Consider the following 12,334-nt stretch of genomic DNA (forward strand, 5'->3'; position numbering starts at 1 on the left):
ACGTACATATTAGATATTGGTGTAAGAGCAGGAGTCTTGCGAAATATTCTCGTGTGCGCATTTTCAAGGCCTTGAACTATGTGGATAAAAATACATAAAATTTTTAATTCTCATAAGTTTATTTCCTTTTTTATTGTTGTTATTCATGAATGAAGAGTACATATATACAAACGCAATATGCATTTTCTCACTTTACGGTCACCCTAGAAAAATTGCGGTAAATTTTTTTTCAAAATAAGTCCCCAAGAAGAATTTAAATCTGCAATAAAAAAAAAATCAACCCTGGGCAGTCGCATATGGCGGAAAAAATCTACCCTCAACGGGTTAAAATGGCGCTGTCATGGCTAAGGCAAACATATTTTTCTGCTGTAGCTGCCCTGGTATTGTATCAAATGTGTCTTGAGCAGTCATACTTTATTTGGGGTAACTGTCAGACACTTTTTTTAGTTTGATATAAACATACTTGATTGTAGATGCCGGGGAATGCGGGTGTAGGTCCGCAATGATGCATCCAAGAAAGACAAACTATGTATCTTGTTTGTTTATTGGCACTGTTCACAGTGGAAAGATCGGACGTTACATCAATTCTTTATCTTATTCCTGCAGCTAATATGGAAAACATAAAAATATCATATTGTACACTGATATCTGCTGGAAGGAAGAATAGAATAGTCTCTGTAAACCACAACATTGCTGGGCGCAGTCAGCGGGAAAACTGCCCTAAATTAAGAATGCTTGCTAGATGCACCTAAGGCATGCCAACTCATACCTATGAAAAAAGGCCTTCAATTCCTCAATGGCTTGTGCTTTTTTTCTCTGTGCGATTCCTTACACACCATTACAACATTTTGAAGCGGTGATTGTGTCTGAGAATGCTGCTAATGTTGAGCGAAATCTGTGCTGTATGAATTGACACCTTGGCTATGCGAACAATGACGCAGCGTTTCTCACGGTGGGACAAGCGTAGCAAGCTGCCTCGCTGGATACAGGAGCACCTGCAGGACTCTCTCTGCAACCTGAGCACGGAGGAGGCATTGCAGGTCGTCAAGCGCTTCCTGCGACAGATGGCACAGCCTTTCACAAGGGTCAGTACCCCTTGCCCTCTCCGCTCTCGCCGCGTTCGGTAGATGTGTGCCCATACGTATAGATGAGTGTCCTCTTGTGGTAGTCATCTGCATAGTACTACAGTCAAACATTGTTATAACGCAGTTGCAACCAACACAGAAATGCCTCCTTTGTTATACCTGATATTCATACTAGCATGTATGCCGATATTGGCCTGAAAAAATTTCCAAATTTTATGTGTATTTCCTACTTTCTTTCTTGTATATCCGATACTTCATTATATCTATGTTCTCTACATTGGCGTGACAGTGACTGCATGACGAGAATTTGTTGACAAATCTGTAGTGATAATTGAACGACCACAATGGCATGGTGGCAAGTCTGACAATGGATGCATAATTGTGATTCTCTGATGATGATGGTATGACAATGGGGACATAACCACGATTGAATGATGACAGTTAATTACCGTATTGACTCGCATAATGATCGCACTTTTTTGTCAGAAATATTGACGCAAAATCAGGGGTGCGATCATTACGTGGGTTAAATGTCCTGTGGAAAAAAAAAATTTTTTCGTCCCGCGTTTGCTGCGGGACACCAAAACAAAAATGGCGGCCGGCGGAGCAAGTCGAACGCACCGAACGCGATTGATTTTTTTCTTCTCGTGAGTACATTACGTGCATTGAAACAGTTTCTTCCGTATCAGTAATGAATAGTATTGTTAATATCAGCAAGTTTGCGGCAATAACATAGCCATGTCCACTTTGAGGGGACAGAAACAGATGGGCGCGCTTAGCTGCCAGTGACATAGAAACGCGTGGCCGGCATGCTGCGGAAACTGCGGCATCTGTCTTCGCTACTATCCTAATACGGCACGTTACCGCTAAGGGTGGGTGAATATCTTAGCTGTGTTACAAGCGTCAGCGTATGAATAGGGTACACTTTTAACGTATCAGTGTAAATATGGCTACTATCGTTGCTCGCGATTTATTGTGTGCCCACGAGTGCAGATGAGAAGTGAAAGGTGCCTTTTTTGTTGTTGTTGACCACAACCATTATAAAGCCTTCACATAATAAAGGCAAATTTGGTTGCAGCTTTTTTTTAGTCGTGCAAGTGCGGAAAGTGATGAAAGTAATGAAATGAGGCATCTACTTAAGAATGCTTGGTGCGTGCAGACCGTTTAGTTTGTCTTGAAGAGTCGTTCACGTAGCATTCGACAGATGGTAAGCGTGATCAATATTAGCTAGACTTGGCACACGACATATTGCTGCAGCAAGTTCGGGGTGCGATCATTAATTACACGGGAAATAAAAAAAATAGAATTTTGACGACAAAATTCAGGGGTGTGATCATTACGCGAGTGCGATCATTATGCGAGTAAGTACGGTACAGTAGAATGATGAAAAAAGATTGGCATTGATGGAACAATGAAGGTGGTATGATGACGGCATGATGACAATTAGATGACCTTACTGAACTGAATGATGATAGTAAAACGACAATGTGATGATGACGGCGTGATGATAATGGTGTGACGAAGTTAGAGTGATGCAATGAAACACATCACGCAGCAGTGTCATAACGAATGCGGTGTATGGCAACAATAGCGTCATGGCGATGGCATGATGATGGCATGACGAGGTTCATAGGACAAAACAGGAATGATGACGATGCAATGGCTGCTGCGGCAGCACGAGCACAAACACGTACCTAGTGGTCAAACTACTTGACAACCTGGGTCACTGGGTCATAGTAGAATGCGTGACGGTGACAGCATGACGAGAATGAGATCATGAAGGTCATCGCAGAGCAGCTCAAAGTTATGAGCTCCATTTCCGTCTCTGGCAATCATGTTTTATCAGTGCTTTGCCCCCAGCCAAATAAATATAGTGGCTAAATAGGAAACGGCTGCTTAGCATAAAGTGTAGCCTGAGTGTGCAACTATGCTCTATGAGAAGCTAAGAATTCAGGACGAGCTTTGCCCACAGAACCACACTGCATCTTCCTGCTCAAAATGTAGTTCCCAAGAGACCCTTATATTGAAAGAGCTGCACTGCAATTGTGACGTCATGGAAATGAGTGAATGTAATTGGCCAGCACATCTATGCAAATTCTCGAATGGACAGATGTGTATTTTTCTCTGTGTTTTTGTGTTGTCGCGGACTATATTAGTAGGATGACAAGCTTGGCACTCTTGTTTTCAAATTCTCCAGTATTTATTTAGTATGTTTATTCTTCCATGTAGTTCGTCTGTAGTATCGCAAATATACTAATTTTGATTTAATTGAATGAACTCGTTTGCATGGACTGCCTATATTGCACTTTTTTTAAAACTGACATTACAGTGAGTATTGTGCAGTGCTCAGTGTGTGCTATTTGTAATGTACAGCTGTGTAGTGCATGTGTAGTGTATGTGCTATTTGTGTGCACTGACCAGTTTCCATTGCACTCACACTTCGTGTTTCTGGCTGCAGGAGGACCAGCTTGGAGTGTCTCTACTCACAGCTGAGCAACTACAGTCCGATGAAACTAAGCGCAAACTGGAGAGCAGGGTGCAGCTTCACTGACGGGGGTGAGGGGGGGATCACTACAGTTGGCATCGTTCCCATCATCAATATAATTTAATAAAGCGTCTATGCACATTTGTTAATCGCTTCTTGAAGGTTTGGATGGCATGAACTTGAGGCATTCTGCAGTGAGGCAGATGCTGCTTTCTCCTTTCATGAATACATTGTTTTGCCAAAAAGGAATATAAAGAGGTTATTTTCCTTCTTGGCGCAACAATGTATTCATTAGATCCCAACCAACTCGCCCAGCAACAAGTTCTACCCTTTCTCATTTCAGTTTTTCGAGGATGAGAACCAGAACCAGGATGAAAACGTAAGTGGTGATGGTGGGATGCTGACACGATTTATTTTAGTTGTTTTGTAATTACATACCACAGTCCTATGTGGCTTATGGCAGGAGTGGAATTACAATAACATCTTTCTGATCGATTAATTACTGAGCAACTCTAGAAATCTCCGTTAAGTGTACTTTATTTTACATCTTACTTAAATGCTGTACAAAGAGACATGCTATACAACGAGACAGTAAAATAAAGCTTTCCTTCTCCACTTTGCAAAACCCTCTTGACATTCGGTTGCTTTCTTTTCAACTTTCAGACATGCTTCCAGTAAAACAATTATAGGAGTCTGGTGTTTTACATGCCAAACCATTATCTGTTTATGAGGGATGCTGTAGTGGGGTACTCCAGGTTATTTTGGCTGCGTACAGTTCTTTAACCTGCACCTAAATCGAAGTACATGTGCGTTTCTGCATGCTCCCCCATCAGCATGCAGCCGGGATTCAACTGGAGACCTCAAGCTCTGCAGAACAGCGCCACAGGCACTGGTTTGCCATGGCAAGTCTTGCCTAGGGTCATCCTTTTACATGCAAGAATATGTGGCATATTTTCTGGAATGTCGAAGTTATCTAAATGTACTAATGATGCCGTCATAGAGAAATTTCTCAATGATAAGCACATTCTTAAGTTGAACCTCGTTGCAACAATGACTCATCCGACACGAAAATAAATTCGTTATACCCAATATTAGTTTAAGCACATGCTCTGATAGCATTAAAATAGAAATGTTGCTATCTTGTCTACGATAAATAAACGCAAGCGAGATGGTTTCGACACGCTAGAAAGAAAGGTACCTGGCAAATTTCAATTGCCAGTCGGCAGCTTGCCGTACGGTTACGTGACTCAGGAACAACGACAATTATGTATGAGCGTTTTGCACTGTCGCTAATACCAGCCGTGCGAGAGGTGCGGTCCAGTGGCGTAGCCAGAAATTTTGTTCGGAGGGGGCTTACATTGTAGCTCGGCATCCTCCTTAAGAGGAAGCGTTAGCTTGGGTGCTCTTATCTAAATACATGTAGAAGGGAAATTCATTTTTCTCGGCAACCACTGCACCAAATTTGACGAAGTTTGTTGCATTTAAAAGAAAAACTTGGGGGGGGGGGGGGGGAGTTCTAGTGACTGCTGGTTTCAAATTTTTCATTTAGGTCATCAATTTTTTATTAAGAATTGGCCAAAATCGCAAATTTTCAAAAAATGAAACTATCAAGTTTAAAACTGCAACTCAACAATGAAAAATGATATCACAATTCTGTGAATTTCTTCTAATAGCACATCTACAGCGGACAAAATTGATATGTTAAACATGAATCTAAAAAATTTCAGGAAACACGGCTTTTGCAGAACCCTTGTACACAACGTAACCGATTCACGTAAGATACACATTAACATACCAAATTAGTCTGCTTTGACTGTTATAATAGATGCTGTTGACAGAACCGCGATATCTGTTCTTGATGCAAAGCTGTTAATTTGTAAACGTCGTGCTCCTATTTTTTTCGAACTTTCAAATTTCTCAATATTTTTTAAAACTAAATTCAGGCCCTAAATCGAACTTCCGCTTCCAACAGACAATACAATTTAACTTTCTCTCTCAAATGCAACAAATTCCATTAAAAGCGATCCAGAGGTTATCTCAGAAAAGCGTTTCTGTGTTTTACATGTACTTAAATAGGCCACGTCTGAGTGGGGCCCGAGCTAAAGATTCCTTTTAAACAATTTGTCGAGGGATCAAATACATGAATAATAACTGCATTGCCATTGCCAAAGATTATGCAAACGAATTGTCGAATGTTACACACTGTCAAAACAAGTTAAATGTGTATTTTTTTATAAAGGAATATACCCGTATGCCCCAAGAATTGTGCCTGAAGTAACTGATATCAATGCTTCCATGTTTTTGTCTATTTACTAAGTAAAGAAAATATCACACGAACTTTGGAACTATATCAGTTCGACACCAGCAAAGCAGTGCATGCCGCTGATATGAAAAATGTAAAGGCCATGAAATGAACAAGTTGAGGACAAATACGTTAATCAAACTTTGTCATTCAAGAACCATGTTTATATTCATGTACGTATGCGACAGCCAGTGCAAAATATCAATGACTCTGGCATTTGTTCCAATCTATTACGCAGGAGCAGCTGTTACCGGTCGTGTATAATGAGTAATTGCACCGAAATTGTAGTCGCAACAGAGAGCTCGTATAAAAAGCAGGAGTTCTACAAAATATACAAGGGCGAGTCAAATGAAAGTGAGCCAATGCGAATATATGACAAACGGGGTACTTCATTTAATAGTAGTCTCCATGAGCATTTCAACATTTGTCCCATTGACTAAGGAGTCGCGTGATTCCGGTCTCGTAAAATTCCTTGGGTCGCTGCTTCAAAAAATCTGCAACTGACTCTTTCACGTCATCGTCCGACGCGAATGTGGTTCCCTTCAGGTTTTTTTTTTTTTTTTTGCCCCAAAATGTGGATGTCTCAAGATCTGGGCTGTGTGGCGGATGTTGCGGCGTTTCCCACTTGAACGTTGCCAGTTTTGTATTAAATACATTAGCAATGTGGGGACGGGCATTGTCGTGGAACGAGATGAGCCCATTCGTCAATTTTTCCACATCGTTTCGTCTTGATTGCAACATGCAGCCGTTCCAGCGTTTCACACTATCGGAAACAATTGATAGTCTCTCAAGAGTTAGCAAATTCTATCCGTAATGGTCCCTGACAATAAAAAAAAAGGTAAACAACACCTTTCCGGCAGAAATGATGGCCTTTGCTTTCTTTGGGCGTGGTGAATTCGAATGTTTCCACTGAAAGCTTTGCCGTCGTGTTTCAGGCTCGTAGTAATGGCACCATATGGCTCGTCTCCAATCACAATTGGAGGCAAGAAATCATCACCCTCATTGTGATGCTGTGAAAATGTGTGATTGTGAAAATCTTGGGCATCCATTGCGCACACAAAAGTCGATGACAGAGATGTTCATGAATTATGGCGTGAACCGAATCGTGACTGATGTTCAGACGCTCTGCCAGTTCATCTATGCTATCCTCCGTTCTTGTTTCATCACCTCATCAACTTTTGCAATATTGTGAAGGGTGATTTCACGATGGTTTTACTCCCGTCTCGGATCGTCTTTGCAAATTTCACGTCCTCCTTTGAACCGTTTGCTCCAACGCTTCACAGTGGCCAATAAAATGCGATGTTCAACGTACACGGCAGCCATACGGCGACTAATTTCTTTTTACGAAGTACCTTCAGCAGTCAAAAACTTCATGGCACCATGCTGTTCAACTTTTGGAGTTTCCAATATACCACGCAACCATGTTCAACCGAATGTATGAGAGCATTACAGAACCTTTATCCTCACACTTCCTTGTCACTTTTGTAAATGAGACATGCCTCTCTTCTACACACATGCCTCGCAGATAATGAACCGAACCATTATTGTGTGGAGTGGGTAGGCTCACTTTCATTTGACTCGCCCTCGTACATTAGAAATGCGAAGATACAATGGGATATGCAAGTGCGAAGACACAGCTTGCTAAAGGGCAAAATCAGTGTGTCAGTGTAAACAAAGTTCACTGCACGTATACACAAAATCTCCCAACAAGATCTTTAAATATACGTATAAGTCTCCAATGTACGTATCTAAGAAAAAGTCACGGTGTATAATGCGTCAAACGAAGCAAATAAACATGTTGCGCAATCACAGATTCACAGACTCCTAGTTGCCGCCCCATTCCATCCACTCCCCCCGATGTATCGCGCGCGATGGAAGGTGAATAGCTTGCTCTCCGCTTTCCTCCTTCGCGCACACAAGACTGAGTCACCATCGTCGGCTCACCCATTCCAGCTCTCCCTTCCCCCCCCACCCCTTCCCATACGCTTTCGCACATACAGCTTGTAGCGCTCGGTAACGATGTTATCGCCCTTGGACTTTAACAAAACATTAGGGCGACGGTGACAGCAGGAATGCGCTTGCAGTGTCCATATAATTGCTATCGCAATAATATAATAAGAGTATCCGGCAACTGAAGCGTCCCGTGGTCCATTACTTTTCCGCAAAGGAAGAAGTAACAAAAGCGAACTTTCACCATGCACAAATTCGCTGCGCCGCAACAATGTATCTTTTTCCTTTTGTTGGGCTAGGGACACCGAAATTTAAAAAAAAAACCAAGGAAAATATGTTAGCCACAATTGAATGCCTACTTTGCGCACCTAATGTGGCTACCGAAGGAATATTGAAAAAGAAAATGTGAGATGCTTGGTCCACAGAGAATACGCATATAAAGCCCTGCATCCACGCGCCACCACCGAGCAGCGGCAGTGGCGCGTGGATAAAGGGGCTTTATACGCATACTGCTCGGTATCCTACACCGGCGGAGAGGTTGCCCTCAAGCAAAGGCGGTGCAATCCGTTGAGTCCCCACAGTGATGGCGGCGAGCGACCATTGTTTCTTTTTCTCGTCTGCTAGCCAGAAAGCGTCTAAAACTCTGCCAGGCGAGAATCCACTCGGCCAGAGCAAACTGAACACGCAGCGAAGTGCGCCGTGCGGTGGTCAGGGCAACACGAGAAGAACATCTGGCTGGCTCTGGCAGCCTGTGTGTAGGGTAGCAAGACCAAAAAAAAAAAAAAAAATGAAGACGCTCAATGTGTCCTAGCGAATAAAAGTCAAAGTAGGAAAAATAAGAACATACCTTGGCGGGCTTTAATGTCTTAACATGGATGCTTTGGCGTAGGAGAAAAAAAATTTGGTATTTTCTTATGAGACATGACGGCACAAATGAACCACCACAACGCTTCGTTTCATCGGACCTCGCTGCGTGGTTTGTCAACTTGTCTAACAGTGTGCTGATTTGGCTTGTCCCGTTCTACGTTCCAATGCAAGGCTTTAGAAAAGTCAATGCACCTTTGGCATCAAATCTTTATAACAGCATTAGACCCACAAAGTTCCGCAATTGAAAATCTAAAGCACTACTTTGGAAATGTCAATGCACCTTTCACATCAAAAGTTTGATATTTATACCCATAAAGTTTCGGAAATTATATACATGCACACCGTAGATTCCGCGGCCTCCGCGAGATGCCGTGGTGAGCCCGTTTGACATCAAAACGCCATTAAAACTTTGTGCTCGGATGGGGCTGCTTGCGTTAAGTGACTCCCGGTCACGGAGCAAGCAACATTTAGGAGTGGAAACTCCGCTGTTTGCGGCGACCAGAAAAGGTAACAAGCCCGCGGAGCCGTTATCGTGCTGGCGGCCTGGAAAGAAATTACCGCCGTTGAGAGCACGCCGGAGCCGCCTGCCCGGACGCTGCATTTTTTTTAACGCGACAGCGTTAAGGAGCTCGTGTCGCAGAAAAGCCGGTGTCGTCGGCGTTGGCCGTGAGCGATAAATCCCAGCAGGCACTTCATAAATAAAAAGCAACTTCCAAGATGGGCTGGGTGGGAATCGAACCAGGGTCTCCGGAGTGCGAGACGGAGACGTTACCACTGAGCCACGAGTGTTTTTTTTCTCTTTATTGCCGGAAGTTTCACCAAGCTAACAAAAGGGCATCAATTCTTGAAATAAGGTAAGCGATACATAAATACACACTCACACACATTCAACTTTGTGCGCATGCATATTGTGCGGTCAGTCACATTGTGGCTGGCCATGCCAAGTTTAAAATTCCTTTAATGTGGCGAGGGGCTCAATCCTCGCCAGCCAATCCGGAGGACATTCTTGTTCTTTAATTACATCAATGAACTTGGAAATAGCTTCCCGGAAAGCCGCGCAGGCCGGCTGTCAGGCTCACAAAAGAAACCGGCCATTCGAGCCCTCCATAAACAGTGGAGGCCCATTAGCATAATTAAGTCCAATGGCATGCCGTCCTCATTTTCTACCGTCAAAAATCTAATACCTAATGGGCTTAAAGGCAATTCTTTCTGTAGTGTTCTTTGAAGAACGTCCCAAAAGAAAACCCCTGCCCAACAATGCAAAAAAACATGGTCAATTGTTTCTAATTGTTTACATATAAGGCAGTTTGCTCCCCATGGTAAATAAAAACCCTTCTCTTGTAAAAAGGCCCGTACCGGCAAAGTTCCGGTATGGAACTTAAAGAAAAAGGATTTAGTGCTTGGCTGCACCTGCATTTTCTTAACACGCTTTAACACGTCGTTTCCCTGTCCTCCACTGTTTATGGCTCTGTGCATCGGAACCGGCATAATCATGTCAACTACATCCCTGTACAATTTCTTCTGCGACACCGAAAAGAGATAATCATTAGAAAAACGTACGGACAGAAAACGGACACTGTCAACGACTTCCCTTAGGTACCCTCGAAGAGCACCAGGCATACTTAAATTGCAGACCACGTACATCGGCAGATGCTTGCTCAGTCGTAACTGGCACATTGTGCGCAGAAAGGGGTCATGCACGTCTCGAAAGAAAGAAAACCGATTTACTAGCTGCTTCACAAAAAGATGTGACAGGCCTAAGCCCCCGTCCTTGACTCTCCTAAACAAGTTCGTGCGGCTGCACCTCTCCCATTCTGATGCCCAAATGAACACAGCAAAAACTCTGTGGAACCTTTGCACATTTAAACGAGAGCAACAGAAAACTTGCATAACGTACCATATTTTGCTTATTAAAAACAAGTTACATACAGTAGCTCTCGCAAACATCGAGAGATGAGCACCTTTCCAATCTGTTTTTTTCCTTGAGTCGTTTGGCCTCTTCTAGCCAATAGTCCTCATTCCGCCGGTAATGTTCGAGCGGAACGCCCAAGTATTTAGCTGGCGCTTTAATCCATCTAATGTTGGTGAACATTTCCGGTGTTGACTGTCATTCACCATGCCAAAAACCGAGACACTTATTCCTATTTGCAAAGCTCCCTGTTGTGTTTCCGAAATGTTAAACAATGGTTGTTACCTCTGTAATGCTTTCTTTAGTTATACAGCACACCGCTACATCGTCTGCATATGCCAGGAGGTTCACTTCGGCTTCCATGAGGTTGAAGCCCTTTATGCTACTGTTTTGAATAATTGCCAAACATAAGCTTTCTAGATAGATGGCAAACAAAAGCGGGCTGAGAGGGCACCCCTGGCGCACGGAACGCTCTATCTTAACGGGGGCCCCCAGTGTCTTGTTAATAATCAGCCGTGTTGAGCAGTTCCGGTACGCCAGAGCTACCCCATCAGCGATGATTGATCCTACATTCACGTACTCAAGAACTAATAACAAAATTTCATGTGGGACAAAATCAAAGGCTTTTTCTAAATCTATCTGCAGGATGGCAACGGCATATTGAAAATCGTCACAGCATTCCAAGACGCCTCTCATCGTGTGTACATTTGTCGCAATAGTGCGTCCCTTTATACCACAAGTTTGGTGTGGTCCTACAAGATCCTTAATCATTGACTGTAATCAGCTTGCAAGAACTTTCATTAAAACTTTGTCATCCGTGTTGGTCAATGAAATGGGTCTGTATGCTGTGACTAGCCTCAGCATTACTTTTTGGTTCGTCTTAGGAATAAGGACGGTATGGGCTTCAGAGAAAGACGGTGGTAATCTGTTGGTAGCAAAAACTTCGTCAAACAACGCTTTCAACAAAGGCACCAACTCGTTCTTGAACGCTTTATAAAAGGCCGCGCCAAGACCATCCGGGCCTGGCGACTTATTAGGGCTCAGGTTATCTATAGCACTTTCTACTTCAGCATGCGTAATGGGTGCTTCTAGAAGTGACTTCGTTTCCGCTGATAGTTGAGGCATACGGGAAAGATAGTTTGCTCTGTATGCCTCGATATCGACTGGCTGGTATGCAAAGAGCCGCTCGTAATGCCGGTGAAAGGCACCTGCGATGCTCTCCCGGTCATTCAGTTCTTGGCCATTCTCTTCCATCACTTCTATTTCGTTTCGCCGCGCATGCGTCTTCTCGATACCTAGCGCCCGTTTCGTGGGCGTTTCACCCACGGCCCATGATTGTGCTCTGGCTCGAACGAGCGCCCCGCGATGGCGGTTCTCCTCGAATTGTTCCAGCTGTTGTTTTATCCTAAGTAGGTCTTCTTTAAAAAGACCTGGCGCTTTGCTTTCCAGCGCAGTTAGTTTCCGCAATGTTTCCTTCAGCCCGTTCTTTCTCATTTTTTCACGGTATTTCAAGACGCTGCTTCTTTCAATTGCCTTTATTTTAAAACTTTGTTTTAGTAATTCCCAATCAACACCTATCTGCTTATTACCGTCTAGTTTAACCTCGTTTATTTCTTCTGACACAAAACGGATAAAGTGCTCGTCGCGTAGTAGCGTTGCGTTAAATTTCTACAGATCCCAGTTAAAACTATTGCATCTTTTTTGTTCACCCACATTGCATTTCACTAAGCAATGGT

General features: G+C 43.2%; 1 protein-coding gene across 1 annotated transcript in view; it reads left to right on the top strand.

Annotated features, from left to right (window-relative positions):
- Positions 1-3,715, top strand: part of Xpd (general transcription and DNA repair factor IIH helicase subunit Xpd) — a 72,982-nt gene extending 69,267 nt beyond the window's left edge. The window contains exons 21-22 of the mRNA XM_075698548.1: positions 942-1,085; positions 3,544-3,715. Coding sequence (XP_075554663.1) covers positions 942-1,085; positions 3,544-3,636 — 237 coding nt within the window. The 3' untranslated portion in view covers positions 3,637-3,715. The remainder of the gene's footprint in view (positions 1-941; positions 1,086-3,543) is intronic.
- The last annotated feature ends 8,619 nt before the right edge of the window (positions 3,716-12,334 follow it).

The sequence above is a fragment of the Dermacentor variabilis genome, chromosome 7, assembly GCF_050947875.1.
Source record: "Dermacentor variabilis isolate Ectoservices chromosome 7, ASM5094787v1, whole genome shotgun sequence".
Taxonomy (NCBI): Eukaryota; Metazoa; Arthropoda; class Arachnida; order Ixodida; family Ixodidae; genus Dermacentor; species Dermacentor variabilis.